Source organism: Rhamphochromis longiceps, linkage group LG12 (genome assembly GCF_057381845.1).
Source record: "Rhamphochromis longiceps isolate RC_006_pf linkage group LG12, R_longiceps_female_GT1.1, whole genome shotgun sequence".
NCBI classification, from domain to species: Eukaryota; Metazoa; Chordata; class Actinopteri; order Cichliformes; family Cichlidae; genus Rhamphochromis; species Rhamphochromis longiceps.
This window is the reverse complement of record NC_140568.1, coordinates 16,637,771-16,655,658: the sequence shown is the minus strand read 5'-3', so window position 1 is coordinate 16,655,658 and position 17,888 is coordinate 16,637,771. Positions and strand designations below refer to the sequence as shown.

Genomic DNA, 17,888 nt, shown 5'->3' with positions numbered 1-17,888 from the left:
TGCATGCTACATTGTTTGTAAGATGACCACAAGCGGGCAGTATATGGCGGTGCGCTTTAAACCCACTTTAACTGGAAGTGAAGAAAAGCTGAATTTGCGTACAATAGTATTTTCCTGCACAGAGTTTACACCGTTGTCGCTATATATCATCATCATCATCATCACTTATTTGATCAGTAAGGGGGTAAAGGGGGTAGGAACCGTAGAAGTGTAAACTACTCCTTTTCGAGCACACACATTCTATAGACATAAATATATACATGAAAATTTGATGATTTTTAAGTTTTGTTTTGTTTTTCTTTTTTCTCTTGTTATTTCAGTTATATTTGCATGTTCGAAATAAAATTCTATTCTATTCTAATAATAAAGTGAAAGATGTATTTCACCATTAAATGTAAGTTCTCAAACAAGAAACCGTACTTCTCCCCTTTCAGGAAAGAATTAGATCTCTGACTACAATTTGTTCCTCTCACAACAGGAAAGCTTTAAAAACCAAAAATATTTGTAATATTTTTAATCTCTTTAATTATTCGGCGTCAAAGCATCCCTCGCTTTTGTCCCCCTTTTAACCTGTATTTCTATCCTATTTGTTTAATTATACATACTGTTCCACTGTATTATAATTTTGCACTACAATAATACATTGTGTTCTCCATGTATTATGCTTGCTGTTGTTAAAAAAGGTTTCTGTTGAAATAAAGTTGGAGAAAAAAAAGAGAAGCAATCATCGTCATTTCCGGCGTTTCTGTGGCGGGAGTGTACAGTGTCAGTCCACGGTAAAGATGGCCCGCGTTTTGAACGCCATTGTGGCCGTGTGCCCTGACCGGGGAATCGGCAACAAGGGAAACCTGCCATGGCACCCCATTAGGCTCAGGTCAGTCCCGCCGGCCGATGTTTCTGTATCTCTTATGTCGAGTATCTGTGTTTATATTGATTAATCGACAGGATTTCTGAAATGAACCGTTTTGTATGGCACTGTACATCGGCTGTGCTACATTTTTAATCACTGTACATATCTTCAGACAATCAATATGCTTTGGCTAGATCTCTGGTGAAGAAAACATTTTTAATATCTTATCTGGGTAATGGACGTGTACAAGTGACTTTGGCAAAACCTGACAGCAGCTTCTACACTAGGGTTGCCAACCGTCCCTTAAAAAACGGAATCGTCCCGTATTTAGAAACAAAAGTACACGTCCCGTATTGAGCTAATAAGGGACGCACTTTGTCCCGTAATACAGTGAGAATCAAAAGTAGTCTATAAATGTTAATGGAATTAACGCTTTGTTTGAAAACATAATTCCCAGCCCCTCTCCTGCTTTGTGACCAATGAGCTGACAGCACACTTATGACAATTCGAGTATGACAATTCAGATTACCGCTTATCTCATTGGTCGAGGAAAGGTCGCTTGCGGAGAAAATACCGGAAGACAACAGATGACCACAACAAGAAGCATGGCCAACAGGGAAACAAACGCTGACACTGCGGTGTAAGTCTCGGACGACAGTACACCTAAAGCTGGGCAGACACTGTGCGATTTTTTTTCATTCACGTTATTCAGCTCCTGCTCAAACTGCACGATTGACTCACAGGGGTTAGAAGTTGGTAGGTCACGATGCAGAGTCTCACACTATACCGCCCGATGCTCTGATGAGACCTGAGTGCTCACACTGTGCCTCCATAAAATGAAGGTTATAACAGAAATTCTGTGGCTCGCTCTCCCTCTCTGTCTTTCACTCACACAGACACCCCACCACCATCAACTTTGCTAAATTGAAAAACATTGATCAGGCAGCTGTGATTAAGCAGCAGTGTAAATCAAACTATTTTCACGGTTGTTGTGGTCGTGATAATTTTGTGATGCCACATCGAAAAGGCTCGGATGAGCTTTCCAAAGTTCTACAAGTTGTGCCTCCATCGCTTGGGTCCAGATCACACGCCGCACAGCCGTGCTGCTCCATCTTTTTCACCGACGTTTACGTGTTAGCGCGTGAGCGGCTGTGTTGACACCCTCACGAGCGATTGATGATCGGGAGCTGGTCGTGAGGTGTTAATCGCTTCTCGTTACCCCACGTATACTACACGATGCACGATGAAGGCCAAAATCGGGCCGATCACCAAATCGGTCGCACGACTCAAAAATCGGCTCAAAATGGGCCAAAAATCGCACAGTGTAAGCCCAGCATTGGAGCAGCAATGTTTGTTCGCTCAGAGAAAGAAAAAAAGGCTGCAAAAGTACAGAGAGGAATGGGAAAAGGAAAACACCTGGCTGGAAAAGTGCACGATAACACCTTTAAAGCGCACTGCACTGTGTGCCGGCGCACTTTTTCCATAGGCATGCTTCTAGTGGTGGGCACAAGAAGAACATGAGGGGTGTGAAAGCTCAGGGAACCCTTAACCATTTTTTTGTCCACCAGGCCACGGCAGAAGCAGATATGGTATGTAAACATTGGTTTGTTTTTTTAAACCCTCTGGTTAAGGTTATTATGGGCATGTGCAGTGAATATCAGCGCTATGTGGCCAGAAGTGTGATAATATAATTTATTTTGTGTAATAAACAACTGCAAGGATAGATGATTACAACAAATAGATGACAAGATGCGTAATCATGGGAACAAGTGGGTTTACAAACAGGAGCAGCTGATTAGCATTAGAAAAGCTGAAATAATACCTCAACTGAAGCCAATTGTACTATATGCACTATATGTGCACAGTTACAGGAATATTTTTTGTTCTATTGCTTTCTATTAATTTATATAATTTTAAGTTAAGCAGGACAGAGTTCTTTTAAAGAAAGATTTACTTATATTCTCAAAAGTTAAGCATGACAGGCTTCTGTTTAAGAAAGAGACCTGTTTTATGTGTTAATGTTGTCATTTTGAGCTAAAAATAAATGGCTAAATGATCATTTGTTTCCCATATGGTCATATCACAAAGAATATGCATCTGCTTAAATCAAATTCAAGTCAAATGGTTAAAAAATAATTTCACACACAAAAAAAATAGCTACCACACTGGGAAGGGTGAAGACAACTGGGTTGCCCGGCCCTGGCCACGAGGTGTCCCTTATTTATTTTTCAGCGAGTTGGCAACCCTATTCTACACTGTGACAGAAATGTTGTTTCTGGCTCAAAGTGACTTAATATCATTCATGAGAAATAAGTCTGAGATGTGTTTGGCGGATTATAGGCCAACAATTCATTCACAACAGTTTAAATATGGGACATTTGTTGGTACAAGCTAAGTCTAACCTAAGGTCAAGCGAGCTGATGTAGCGACGTTAAAATGTACATCTGTAAACATACATGTTCTTTTACAGTAAGGAATTCGCACATTTCCGAAAGATGACAGCAACTCCGTCAGTGAAAGGTAACTCATCTCCACCTTGTCTTTGCTTAGTCACAGGTCAAAGTTCTCTGAGTGACCTAACTTAAACATGAACATAAAGCAACAAGTGTGCTGCTTGTATCGAAGGGCCAGGGTTGAATAGAATAGAATAATTCTTTAATTGTCCCACAAGGGGAAATTTGGGCTACGTCCACACGTACCCGGGTATTTTTGAAAACGGAAAATCTCCGTTTTCAAAAATACCCGGGTACGTGTGGACGTAACCTTGGTTGTAACAGCAGCAAGAAAAACACATATACAAACAATGCTGCTTGGCTACAAACTTTCCTGATACCAACTTACAGTGTCCTATCTCTTTAAGACTGCACCTTACTCCACCCTTACCCTGTCCCTCCCTCTTCTTGAGGTAGGCCTACATGTCTACCACAGCTATTTCAATCTTCTTCTTTTTTCTTTGCAAAATTCACCAAGATTCGTCCTTCTGGATTTCTCTGCTTAACATCAAATCAAATCACTTTTATTGTCACATCACATGTGCAGGTACATTGGTACAGCACATGTGAGTGAAATTCTTGTGTGCGAGCTTCACAAGCAACAGAGTTGTGCAAAATACAATAATGTAAACAAGCAAAATACAAGAATGGCTACATCTGAAACTAATAAATATATGTACAATATATAATAGTATATGCATTTCTGGATGTGTATACTAAATATTTTTCTACGTGTGTGTGTGTGTGTGTGTGTGTGTGTACACATATTTTACAAATTAAATAGAGTAAACAATGAATAGAATATATAAAATAAATAAAATAAAATATACAGAGTGAGACATGTGCAAAACAGTGGCATTACTGTACAGTATGGAGTGCATAATGTTAAAGTTCCAGTAGTGAAGCTGAGGTGTCTATGAAGTGTTCAGCAGTCTGATGGCCTGATGGAAAAAGCTGTCTCTCAGTCTGCTGGTACGGGACCGGATGCTGCAGAACCTCCTTCCTGATGGAAGTAGTCTGAACAGTTTATGGCTGGGGTGACTGGAGTCCTTGATGATCCTCCCCGCTTTCCTCAGGCAGCGCTTCCTGTAGATGTCTTGGAGGGAGGGAAGCTCACCTCCAATTATCCGTTCAGAGCACCGCACTACTCGCTGGAGAGCTTTGCAGTTGTAGGCGGTGCTGTTGCCATACCAGGTGGTGATGCATCCAGTGAGGATGCTCTCAATGGCACAGTGATAGAAGGTCCTGAGGATGCGGGGGCTCATGCCGAATCTTTTCAGTCTCCTGAGAAAGAAGAGGCGCTGCTGCGCCTTCTTCACTGTTTTGTTTGTGTGTACTGACCACGTAAGATCCTCAGCCAGGTGTACGCCAAGGAACCGGAAGCTGCTCACTCTCTCCACAGCAGCGCCGCTGATGGTGATGGGGGTGTGTACTTCTCTGCACCTCCGGAAGTCCACTATCAACTCCTTTGTCTTTGCGACGTTGAGGGTGAGATGGTTGTCTTGACACCAGTGGGTCAGGGCGCTGACCTCCTCCCTGTAAGCTGTCTCATCACTGTTGGTGATAAGACCCACCACTGTAGTGTCGTCCGCAAACTTCACAATGATGTTGGAGTTGTTAGTGGCTGTGCAGTCGTAGGTGTAGAGTGAGTACAGGAGAGGGCTCAGTACACACCCCTGTGGAGCACCAGTGTTCAGTGTGATGGGGGATGAGGTGATGCTGCCCAGTCTGACCACTTGGCGTATGTCAGACAGGAAGCTAAGGATCCAGCTGCAGAGGGAGCTGCTCAGTCCTAGATCCTGTAGTTTCCTGTCCAGCTTCGAGGGAACGATGGTGTTGAATGCTGAGCTGTAATCTACAAACAGCATTCTCACATACGTGTCTCTCTTCTCCAGGTGTGACAGGGCAGTGTGTAGTGTCAGGGCTATGGCATCATCAGTGGACCTGTTGTGGCGGTATGCGAACTGTAGAGGGTCCAGTGAGTCGGGTAGTGCAGAGCAGATGAAGTCCCTGACCAGCTTCTCGAAGCATTTGCTTACGATGGGGGTCAGGGCTACAGGTCGCCAGTCGTTCAATGAGGAGATGGTGGAGGATTTGGGTACAGGGACGATGGTGGCCATTTTGAAGCAGGCTGGGACTACAGACAGAGAGAGGGAAAGGTTGAAGATGTGCGTGAACACTCCAGCCAGCTGAGCCGCGCATGACTTGAGGACGCGGCCGGGAATCCCGTCCGGACCAGTAGCTTTGCGTGCGTTCACCTTCCTGAAGCACCTCCGCACATCCTCCTCAGACACAGTGTGCGCACTGACGTCATCCGCGGTGCGCACACTGTCCGGTCTCATGGTGTTCGCTGTGTTGAATCTAGCGTAGAATACGTTTAGATCCTCACACAGAGAGGCCGTGGTCTGCGGTGTGCTGGTTTTCCCTCTAAAGTCTGTGATCGTGTTTAGTCCCTGCCACATACTCCGAGGGTTGTCAAACTGTTGCTCCACCCTGTCCCTGTACTCACGTTTGGCTGCTTTGATCGTCTTCCGGAGTTGGTAATGTGCGTGTTTGTAGTCCGATGTGTTCGCGGAGGCAAAGGCGGTGCTCCGTGCCGCGCGAACATCTCCGTTAATCCAGGGTTTTTGATTTGGGAAGGATTTAACTGTTCTGGATGGGACGACATCTTCCACGCATTTCCTGATAAATCCGCAGACTGAGTCTGTGTATTCATCAATGTCCCTAGCAGCCACGTGAAACATTTCCCAGTCCGCGTGATCAAAACAGTCCCGCAGCGCAGACTCCGATCATACTAATCCAACACCTACTAGTTACCTGTTATTTTACCTACATGTTGGTGAAAGAACACGACTTGGTGTTGGTGCTGTCTATGGTAGAGTATCACTCCCTGCTCCTGTTACTATGAATGATGGTGTTTTTGTATAACTTATCTGTTACAATGGCCTATAATTTTAATAAAAAGCTCACACACGCCAAAGCACATAATTCGATTCACCCACTAATTATATTCGCAGTATTCATTCAGTGTGTCTTTCTGGATTTGCTAGCTTAGTTTAGCTCGTAGCCAGATCTCTAGCAACATGGCCTCTCCACCCGTCCCTCCTGCACTTTCCTGCTCAGTGTGTCAGAAGTTTAGTTACTCCTCTGCCTCCTTTAGTAATAATGATACTTGTACCTGTAGTCAGTGCGACCGAAGCCACCCTCATGTGTTGAGGAGCAAACTCTGGTTGTTGGCAATACTGTTTTGAAACGTAAAAATAATAAACGTGATAACCTCAAATTACAGAAAAAAACCCATCTAGATAGTGACTATAAAAACGATTGACCAAGTTACAGATATTGCAGCTCATTTATTTAACTTTTTCTTTGGTGTGTGGGGAGACATACATGGTGTGCCCATCAAAAGTCCCACGGCTGTCTGCATGAATTATGAGCAGGGCTGAGATTTCGGCTCCCACATACCGATGGACAATTAATAACTGACTTATGAAATTAATCGTGGGACAGATATAATTGTGTCAAACAAAAATGGGCCAGATGTGACCCGCGAGCCATACATTTGACACTCCTGTTCTGGATCTTGTATCTGGCACATATGGCATAGAAACTGAACACTTAAGAGTATTTCCTGACTGTTTTCCTACTTTTGTCTAATCCTTTCCTAATAACATTTAAATTAATGGATTACACAGCACATCAGAGTAAAATAATCTATGGGATAATCGATAATTACTTGATTACTAAAATAGCTGATAGCTGCAGCCCTACAGCTACCTGAATGCTACTCTGTTTTTGTTGTCAAAAATTTTTATTGAGAATTCCTTAATCATGAATATGCATATTGTCATGACCATTGATCAAAAACTGATCAATGACCTTGAGTACCATTCACAGAGAGTTGGGGAATGGGTGCAATCATAGCATTGTAAGATGTTGAAAGTAAGATTTACCATCTTACTTTCAACATCTTACAATGCTTTGATTGCACCTCATGGTTTATTTCACTCACTGCTCAATGACGAAGTTTACGTCACTGGGATCCAAGCAGATTTGTGGAAAGTGTGACATTCCTTTTTTTTTTTTTTTTTGCAACATCCACATAAACTAAACAACATGGTAAATAATGTAATGTGTTTTACACTATCATTGTGAAACTACATATTTTGGAGAGTAGTATATATCGAAAAGTAATTCACTGTGTATCATAACACACTCCAATTCAACAGATGTAGCTCAGGATTTTAGCACAGATTTACCTCTGTCCAGACCCATCATAATTATGTCATTATGTCAAACCCATACTTTGGGTTTTGTGAAAAAACAGAAGCTTGTCAGAAGTTGGTTGTTATTATTATTAATTATTAATGGCCCGCTTGTATGTGGGAGCTGAATCTTCAGCCCTGCTGAGAATCTATGCAGGTAGGGGTGGGACTTTATTTTGATGGGGCACACTATGTGGCCAGTCACATGAAAAGACAGACTGGGACCATACCATCATACCAATTCTTGATTTAACAGGGAGCATATGAAGGGAAGCCAATATAGGAGAAATATGTTCTCTCTTTTTTAGTCCCTGTCAATAAAGTGCTTTGAGTGCTCAGAAGAGTAGAAAAGTGCTATATATGAACCAGTCCATTTACCATTTACTCTTGCTGTAGCATTTTGGATTAACTGAAGACTTCTCCAGGAGTTTTTAAGACATCCTGATAATAATAAAATACAGTAGTCCAGCCTAGAAGTAATAAATGCATGAACTAGTTTTTCAGCATCACTCCGAGACAGGATATTTCTAATTTTAGGAATTTTGTGCAAATGGAAAAAAGCAGTCGTATATATGTTTAGTATGTGTGTTTGAAGGACATATACTGGTCAAAAAAATGGTTCCTCACAGTGTTACTGGATGCTGAGATAATGACATCCAGAGTAAGAATCTGGTGAGATACCATATTTTGAAGATTTTCAGGGCCGAGTACAATGACCTCAGTTATATCTGAATTTAGAAGTAGAAAATTAGAAAGCATCCAGGTCTTTGTCTTTAAGACATTCCTGTAGTTTAACTAATTGGTGTTGCTTCATGGATAGATAAAGTTGGGTGTCATCTGCATAGCAGTGAAAATGTATCCAATCCCTTCTGAAGATACTGCCAAAGAGAAGCATGTATAATGTAAATAGAATTGGTCCTAGCACGGAACCCTATGGAACTCCATAGTTAACCTGTGTGTGAAGAGGACTCTCCATTTACATGAACAAATTGAACTCTTTTAGATAGATATGATACAAACCACTGTTGGACAGTACCTGTAATACGTGTACTGCATGCTTTAATAGGATATTATGGTCAGGGTTTTGGGTGGATAATGGGAGGAGAGAAGCTGCAGAGAGGCATGTAAGACATCTCTGCTTCCTCCTCCCAACTCCGGATAATCACATTTTGGGGTGGTTTAATAAATTTGGCCAGATTTCTAGAAATGAGAGCTGCTCCATCCAAAGTGGGATGGATGCCATCTCTCTTAACAAGTCCAGGTTGGCTCCAGAAAGTTTCCCAATTATCTATAAAGTAGGGGTGCAACAATACACAAAATTCACGGTTCGGTTCGGTTCGGTTCGATACTTTGGTGTCACGGTTCGATATTTTTTCGATACAAAAAAAATGTTCATGCCTTTTTAATTTGTCATTTATTAAACTTATAAATATATATTTTAACTCAAAAGTACAGTTTTTAAATTTAATGTTGCTGAAACAAAAGTAATTAAAAAAATAAATATATCTCAGGGCTCTCAAAATTTCAAAATCTCTGGTAGCCCTTCGGGCATTTTTTGGTAGCCCAAAATAAATGTAAGTAGCCCGAATAAAAAGAGAGAGCAATTTTGTGATTGATGTTTTGTTTCCTTTACAATATTATACATTAAAGTATAATATTGTAAAGGAAACAAAACATCAGTCAAAAAATTGTTGAAAAACAAATTACAACATTGTATAAAAATTACAATCATCAACTCAAATACTTGGTTCTAATTGAACAGAAATTTCTATGAACTTGTAAGAACTGTGTAGGACATGGAATCAGTCTGTGTCAGATCCTGAATTTGAAATTTCCACTGAAGTCACGGGTAAGAGGCAAGTGGAACCAAGATCTAGGCCATTTGCTTTTTGAAGTTTGCAAAGACTGCTAAATTTTGCCAGTGGTAGTTCACTCTTTGCAACATAGTACGCTGTTCTAAACAGATTTTTCAGGTTTATTTTTAGTATGTTATTTGCAATTGGTGTTTGTTCTGGGAAAGATATTGCAGACTGAGCAATAATGCATTTCTTGCATTTCTCATGGGTTCTAATGGGGGCCTTTCTTAAAATGACTGGTCCCAGTAACAAAGGCGCTTGTCGACTCAGGAATCGAGAGAAAACCAACAACACACTCGGCAGAACATTATGTTATTTACACGGGTGCACATAAGTGGTCCGCATGTGCGCATTCGCTGTCAAAATAAAAGACGCGCACCAGATAAGAAGTTGCAACGCGCGTTTGTGTCCATATAAAAGGCACTGTTTTTGTCCGCTAGAGTGGGATTTTCACGGCACATTCTGCACCACATCTCTGTGCGTTCATCATTTGTTTGAAGCCAGCTCACCTCCTGCAACCACTTTTCCGAGAATACGTGCTGTTTTTATGGTTCGGACTCCTTCTGACATTTTGGAGGTGGAGGAACACCAAAGTAATTGCTTAAAGGATTTTGTTTCTTCGACATCTTTAAGAGTTCTAAACAAATGTCTGTCCTCCTCCAGAAAATCTTATGTATGCAAACACGCGTTTTTTTTTTTTTTTTTGTTTGTTTTTGGACAGCGAATGCGCACCTGCGGACCACTTATGTGCAGCCCCGGTTATTTAGCTTGTCGTATTGCAGCCACAGAAATTCTTTTGTCCATGAAACCATAAAACTGCACTTTCTTTTTGCCTTATAGTCTGATTTGTCATAACTTTTCCGTTTTGTGGTAAGCTTTTCTTTGGCTGTCACTTCTTTACCCTGACCTGTCTTATTTGGCTCAGCAGAACTAAAATATATATCCTGCTGCTTTTACACACGCACTCACATAACGCTCAGCGATTCTCTGCGCGATCAACCTCTCACATGTTTAAGCTGCGGGAGATTTCACTTGTCATGTTTGCATAGTAAGCGAACGATTGATAAGACGATGTCAGAGGAATTGGTGCGCAAATTATCATCACTCACCAATCAGTACTGTCGCTCTCTATACACAGTTTGCGCGATTGCAAAGTGAAAGCAAAAAACAAGCGCAAATTCAAACGCGATTTCAATATAATAATAATAATAATAATAATGGATACTTTATTGATCCCCATGGGGAAATTACTTGTTTTTCTCTGCATTTGACCCATTCACTCAGTGAAGCAGTGGGCAGCCCACTAAGCAGGCGCCCGGGGAGCAGTGTGTAGGGACGGTACCTTGCTCAGGGGTACCTCAGGGTAGCCGTTAAGTGGATTCGAACCGCCGACCTTCCGATCATGGGGCGACCACTTTACCTACTGAGCTATCCCTGCCCCCCAATATGTCACATATTGACAGTGGCTCACCGATGCCAATGACATAATTACCCAGCTACATTTCCGAAAGAATGCAAAAGCATTGACATATATTTTTCCTTCAATAGCCCGACGGGCAGGGCAGAGATAGATTTTGGTAGCCCGACTGGAAAAATCGCTAGCCCCAGGACGTCGGGCTAGCAATTTTGCAAGCCCTGTATCTGATTGAGGAATCACTCATCTTTGGAAAAGAGTTTATTACAGAGAAATGGCTCTTTCCAAAATAAAAGCAATACTATCCGCTTCTTCTGGGCTATATTCTCAGCAGCATATTGTAGCGGGTCAGGGCTGTTCGGGGTTCTGTTTGTACAGTTATGTTTTGTTTATGTTGCCATAGTGACGGGTGACGCCCTCTCGCTGCAACGGTGTGTCCTTCCGGGGTCAGAGGGTGCCCTGTGTGTTGTTGTTGTTGCTGTGCAGTTGCCGCGCTGAGCAGTTAGCTAGCGGCAGTGTTCTTCTGCAGATGTCAATAAATGGCTGTGCTCCCTGGCTAGCTCACGGGAAGCAAGACCAAACGACACCTCCGTCTCCTCCTTGTCTGAGCTCGCCACAATATTAAACATATCAGGTCCCCATAAGGAGAATCATGTGCTAACGGCTGTCTAAATGACTCTGGTAAAGTTTGTAGCATGCATGCTTGTTGTTTTTGTCTGCTTCCACTTGATTTTGCACTAGGATGATGTCGGCGTAAATGTGCAGTCATATTCGTTGTGTTCCCACTAGTGCTGTCAGCGTTAATCTCGTTGAAATGACGTTAACGCCACAACACGGCAAATCTCCGTTAATGAGCTACCGCGGATCGCCCCGTGCGTGGGGCTAGACGGCCAACATGTTAACGAGCTAACTGCGCTAACACACTAGTTCCCACCCATGTAATTGAGCATTGCGTGGCACATCCAACATACTGTTTTACTTTTGTCCATGACGCGCTTACCTTCAGGGTCATACGTCACATGAAAACCAAAATAATTCCAAACGCCAGATCTGAATGAGGGTGGGGGAGGTTCAATTTGCCATGTTGCAAGGAGCGCTTAACTTCTGTCTCGCTAGCTTGCCCTGCGCTCTTCCTTCTGACAATGCTGTCTGTGTTGAACGCTCAGTGGATCTGCGCTCGACAGTGCAGCCTAGGCGGAGTAGTCGAACGCAGATTCACTGAGCGCTCAAAATAAATTACAAATTTTGTATTGTTCGATACATATGCGTACCGAACCGAAAGCACTGTATCGAACGGTTCAATATCGATACGAGTATCATTGCACCCCTACTATAAAGCCCACATCATTTTTTTGGACACCACTCAGACAGCCAGCAATTTAAGGAGAACATGCAGCTAAACATGTCACTCCTGATTGAGGAGAGGACCGGAGAAAAAAGACAAAACAAAAGACTGGGTGGTCAGCTACCAGGACTTTTTCTGTAATTTTACACATTTATTTCTTACAATTTAAGTCTGAAGAGTTCTGACAAATTTCAGTTACATATTTAACTTAATTACACAGACACAAAGTGGAGTTTCACTTGTTCGTCCCACTTAAGATCAAAATGGGCGGTATGTGGCCTGTGACATAAAAGGAGTTTGACACTCCATGCACTGGAGATTGCACGCTAAAACATGTGATAATAATAATTGATTAAATGAATTCAAAACCTGTCTTTGTGCAGGCAAGCAGAATGTGGTGATCATGGGCAAGAAGACGTGGTACTCCATCCCAGAGAAGAACAGACCTCTGAGCAACAGAGTCAACATTGTCCTCAGCAGGAAGTGCAAGTATTTGTCACACACAGTGCCATTTCACGGTGTCACGTTTTATCATAATGCCCAGTGTGCAGTGCATTGACTTCCTGCGTGTCTGTGTGAGTGTGTGTGTGTGTGTGGGGGGGATATTTTATTACTCAGTGCAGAGTTTTGCTACACAAAGTATTGCCCTGTTCTAACTGACATGCTGTAACTGGTCATTCTGGTCCAGAGTGCCCCCTGCAGGAGCACACTACTTGGCGTCAGACTTCAGCTCAGCCCTCAGGCTAATCGAAACAGAACTGGCTGATCAGGCCGATCAGGTCTGGGTTATAGGGGGCAGTTCTCTCTACAAGGTATGTTTGTATTCACTTCCACTTTTTTTTAGAGTCAGAAATTGGTCATTTTGAATTAACCAAAAAAGAGTAGGCCAGGCTAACTGATTACATATTAATAGTCAGCTGGACTCTAAATAGTTACTCCAAAGTGGTTTTTACTGTCACACTGGTGACTGCTACTATTGATGGTTATATAGTGAAGCACTTCAAGAGAAGCTGCAACTACACACCTTTCTCTTTAATTATGTTTTGATCATCCAGGAGATGATGGGGAGCACGGGAATGAGAAGACTGTTTGTCACTCAAATTCTGAAGCAGTTTCAGTGCGACACATTCTTACCTGAGATCAGTCTGGACAAATATCGTCTGCTGCCAGAGTAAGACCATCACACATGCTTGGCATTAGTTTATGCATATTTGTCACACATTTCAAATCATTAAACAGAACTAAAATACCCCTGAGTCACACTAATTGTCGGGAATCCTCGAAGAACAGACCGAGGAGTTTCCCTGATGCTTAGCTTTGTCCACCCTAGCTGGAAAATCCAGAAAACTGTTTTATTTCTTATTTATCGTCCACCAGGCCCTTACTCGAAGAAGTCGTACCATTAATTAATGCTTCAGTTAATATTAATATGATCAACTTATCTCTATTAATTGGCTACGTACCACAGGCTGTCGAGCTGGCAGTAGCAATCACCTGACCCATCTGTCAGCTAATTATAGGCCATTTTCCAACCTTTGTTTTTTCCTCAAAGGTTCTTGAAAGAGTAGTTGTCAAACAGTCAGTCAGGTTTCAGAGCTCATCACAGCACAGAAACAGCTTTAGTGAAGGGAAAATGATCTTCTTATGGCCTCTGTCAGTTTACTTGTCTCTGTGCTTATCCTTATATTTTATTACAGTGGTTAGAGCAGGGGTGGGCAATTCAAGGCCTCGAGGGCCGGTGTCCTGCAGGTTTTAAATCTCACCTTGGGTCAACACACCTGAATCAACCGATTCGTTCGTTACCAGCCCTCTGGAGAACTTCAGGACATGTTGAGGAGCTAATGTAGCCATTTAAATCAGCTGTGTTGGATCAAGGACACATCTAAAACCTGCAGGGACACTGGCCCTCGAGGCCTGGAGTTGCCCACCCCTGGGTTAGAGCATGCTGATAGGTAAGGTGATGCACTGCAGTTGTTTGAAACATATCTATCTAACAGTCTCCAGTTTGTTTGTTTGTATTGAGAGTTCTCTTCACACACTTAATTACTTGTGTGTAAAGAGGATAATTTTGGGAGTTCTACTGGATTCTGTGCTAGGACCAATTCTGTTTACACTATGCTTATGCACTATCATTAAAAGGCATAGCAAACGTTTTCACTTCTATGCAGATGATATCCAACTTTTTCAATCCATAAAGCCAGATAACACACACCAATTAATTAAACTTCAGTGATGTCTTAAAGAAATAAAGACATGGATGATCTCTAATTTACTCCTTCTAAAATCAGATAAAACTAAGGTTATTGAACTCGGCCCTGAAAATCTTTGAAATATAGTACTGAATGGGAAGTAGAGACTTCAGCTTCCAGGCCCCTCTTCTGTGGAACCAGGTCTCATTTTGAATATTTTTGCATATAGATTGGATGAGGTGACCCTGAATCCTCCTTTAGTTACGCTGCAATAGGTCTAGGCTGCTGGGGGATTCCCATGATGGACAGAGTGTTTCCCTTTCACTCACTATGTGTTTATACACCACTCTGCATTTAATGATTAGTTATTATTAATCTCTGGCTCTCTTCCACAGTGTGTCGTTGTCCTGTCTTCCTCCCCTCACCCCCAACAGGTCGCAACAGATGGCTGCCCCTCCCTGAGCCTGGTTCTGCCAGAGGTTTCTTCCTGTTAAAAAGGAGTTTTTCCTTCCCACTCTTGCTAAAGTGTTTGCTCAAATGGGGTCATCTGATTGTTTTCTCTATTTTCTTTGTATTATTGTAGGGTCTTTACCTTATAATATAAAGCTTGAGGTAACTGTTGCTTGGAGTTGGCACTACCATGAGCCACTGATATTTGGAAGTTTTACTGTATTCCACCAGAATCCCATTTGTCCCATTGTGGGCCAGTGCATGAAATTCTTGTATCTTTGCAAGTTCTATAATGGAGCCGTGTGACTATTTTTGTCCATGCAAGTGTCGAGAGGGAGTATCTGACACTACACAAAAAATAATAATGCAGTGCAGTGCATCATCGCAGTACAATTTTTTTTATATGGAAAATAATTTGTTTGATCCTCTACACCGGGCATTTTGTATAGGGTCACATCAGCCGTGGCAGTTCATCATGGAAAAACAACTAATCAACACATTTCAACTTTATAGTCAAAATACTATTTCAAGAATTATCTCAAAATTTGTACCTCCTTCTCAAAATGATCAATAGCTCTAATACTCCTTGGTACACACATAACAAAGTAAGGAAAATGTTGAAGGTTGATTATATAATAAAGTGTTATGTGAATGATGTTGAAATTGGGTATTTGAATGTGAAATAATGCACTTGCCTCTAAACTTTATTTGTAGATGAATCAAGATGCATTAAAGGTTAAAGATCATTTCTCCTACAGGTTTCCAGATGTACCACATGAGCTGCAGGAGGAGAATGGGATTCAGTACCGATTTGAAGTCTATGAGAGCATCCAGGAATGATGAGGCAACGCAGAAATCAAAAAAGTTGATGTGATTTGTAAATGATCACCATTATGTAAATGCTGGACTTATTGTTTGGAACAGACGGCGGAAAACAAAAACAAACCTGTGTTAAGTAGTACTGGAATTGACCCACCACACTTCACAGGTGTGATGGAAGTGATGCTGGGACTAGATCTAGTTTGATTTGAGTTTGTTCAGTTTTGTTTTCTTCAAGTAATGAATGATCTTAGAAAAGGAAGAGGTATGTAAAGGTGTAGTCTCTGATCTCTTTTCTCATATAAATGTGTCACAGCAAAGTAAACAAAATAAAGTGCAACTGTGGCTTCTGGAAAGTCACTTGTTTAATTTATTTATTATTTTGTCCTCTTTCCTTTTGCAATCAGAATTTTGATCTGAATGCACAGTGGTGACGAACACATTTTGCTTTTGCAAGAACAATTGTCAATTTTAAACAACACCTTATACATTTTTGATTACCATTTGGGGGATACAGAGATTTTGTTACCCAAGTAGCTTTTTATAGATTGTGTTGACTGGGATTAAATTTTTCCTGTACGATGGATTTCAGTTGCTGATATTCAAGGAATTTACTGTTGCTAATTCTATAGTTATTCAAATGAAATACATTTGAAATCTTGTATAAGATGTTCTAGATTTTTTTTTTTATCCCTTTCACCAAGCTGAATGCCAAGCGTGAACAACAAATTGATTCACTGATCTACATCATCAGTTTTATTTTATATTACCTTTTTGACAAAAGCTACAAAATGGATGGCTACAACAGCTAAGTTTGCTTCTTAAGCACTATATGTTCACTAATAAGGGTAGGATAAAGCTGTCATTGGAAAAAAGATGTTGATAGCTACCATAGAAAATTAGTTAGAGAAGCTTTGAGATGCATGTTTTGGAGACCTAGAGTACTTTTGCCCCTTTTCTCATAGATTTACATACAATCAAAAGTGTCTCTGAAATCACAGGAGTCACCCTCTGCTGGCTATTAAAAGAATGTTGGTTCAAGGATTGTTAACTTGGTAAACTTTTATTAGAGTGTTAAATGGCTGCAAAGTAAAGTCTACAAGGTTTCCCACTCTGACAGCTTTCAGCTGATACAAACGACCAGGCAATCGACCTCCAGTACCTGCTGGGACAAAACTGCCCCCACCCCTCTATTCAAGGCATTTCATGAATAAAAGGGAGAGAAAATTGAGTAGTGTAGAGTAAGGGTTCCCCATAGAGGGCCTTCTTTACCTGTACAAATGCCAGCTGGTACTGCTCCATTCACTGGACAAGATCCTTGGCACCTTTTGGTCAGGTCTGACCACAAACCAGTGGTAGTAACTGGCAAGCCCCAAGACCAGCCTCACCTCTTTTTTTTTTTGTTTTAGGAATGTACTTACCAGTTACTGTACCTCCATCCATCCAATCCAAGAAAATTTGCCAGTAGCCCCTGGATGAATAAATAAACATGAGCTGTGCCTACTCGGTCCAGGAGCTTGCTGACCTGGGCCATGGGATAAGCGTCAAACTGTGAGACCTTGTTCACCTTACTGATACTCAGCACGTGATGAATGACTGTATATTTGCACAATTATTTCTTCTTTGCAGCACCTTTTCAACGACCTCCTGCTGCACACCACAGCTCTCTCCTCTGGGCCGCAGCAGCAGAGCGACAAACCATGCCCTGCCACAGCAACAGAGGAGAGCTGCCTCCATCCTCAAAGACCCCCACACACCCCCAACACAGACTGTTCACACTTCTGCCCTCGGGACGAAGGTTTAGAAGTGTGAAATCCAGAACATCCCGACTCCACAACTCCTTCTTCCCCACTGCTATCAGACTCTTGAACAGCTGACCTATTTTAACAGTAATAATAATTTTTTCACATCAGGTCATCTTACATATCAAACCAGCATATTAAGCTCATAGCTCTTTTGCACACAAATCTATTTAATACTTCAATTTTTGTCTCTATTTATTTATACTATTTGTATTTTATCTGTTCTAGTCCTATTTGTACATATTAACCGGCATCTGTGTGTGGACAGCAGAGAAAGAATTTCATTGCACAGAGAAATTATTTTCTTTGTACACATGACAATGCTTTGAATCTTTGAATCTTGAATTTTTTCTTAATCATGAACTATAAACATTGATGAGGTGCATCTTTTGACTTTGCCTTTATT

The 17,888-nt window shown here is 41.6% G+C and overlaps 1 protein-coding gene across 1 annotated transcript; it reads left to right on the top strand.

Moving 5' to 3' along the window:
- The first annotated feature begins 719 nt into the window (after positions 1 to 719).
- dhfr (dihydrofolate reductase) lies at positions 720 to 16,053 on the top strand. Its single transcript, XM_085424973.1, has 6 exons — positions 720 to 874; positions 3,321 to 3,370; positions 12,606 to 12,711; positions 12,911 to 13,034; positions 13,278 to 13,393; positions 15,620 to 16,053. The coding sequence occupies exons 1-6, from the start codon at positions 783 to 785 to the stop codon at positions 15,699 to 15,701; spliced, it is 570 nt and encodes a 189-aa protein (XP_085281099.1). The 5' UTR covers positions 720 to 782; the 3' UTR covers positions 15,702 to 16,053.
- Positions 16,054 to 17,888: the final 1,835 nt, after the last annotated feature.

What these genes read in the sequence shown, in the direction of transcription:
- dhfr (XM_085424973.1), top strand. Translation starts at nt 783, where the DNA reads ATGGCCCGCGTTTTGAACGCCATTGTGGCCGTGTGCCCTGACCGGGGA. An exon ending in GTCCTCAGCAGGAAGTGCAA is followed by an intron (nt 12,712 to 12,910) that starts GTATTTGTCACA and finishes ATTCTGGTCCAG; the next exon opens with AGTGCCCCCTGCAGGAGCAC. An exon ending in GGGGCAGTTCTCTCTACAAG is followed by an intron (nt 13,035 to 13,277) that starts GTATGTTTGTAT and finishes TTGATCATCCAG; the next exon opens with GAGATGATGGGGAGCACGGG.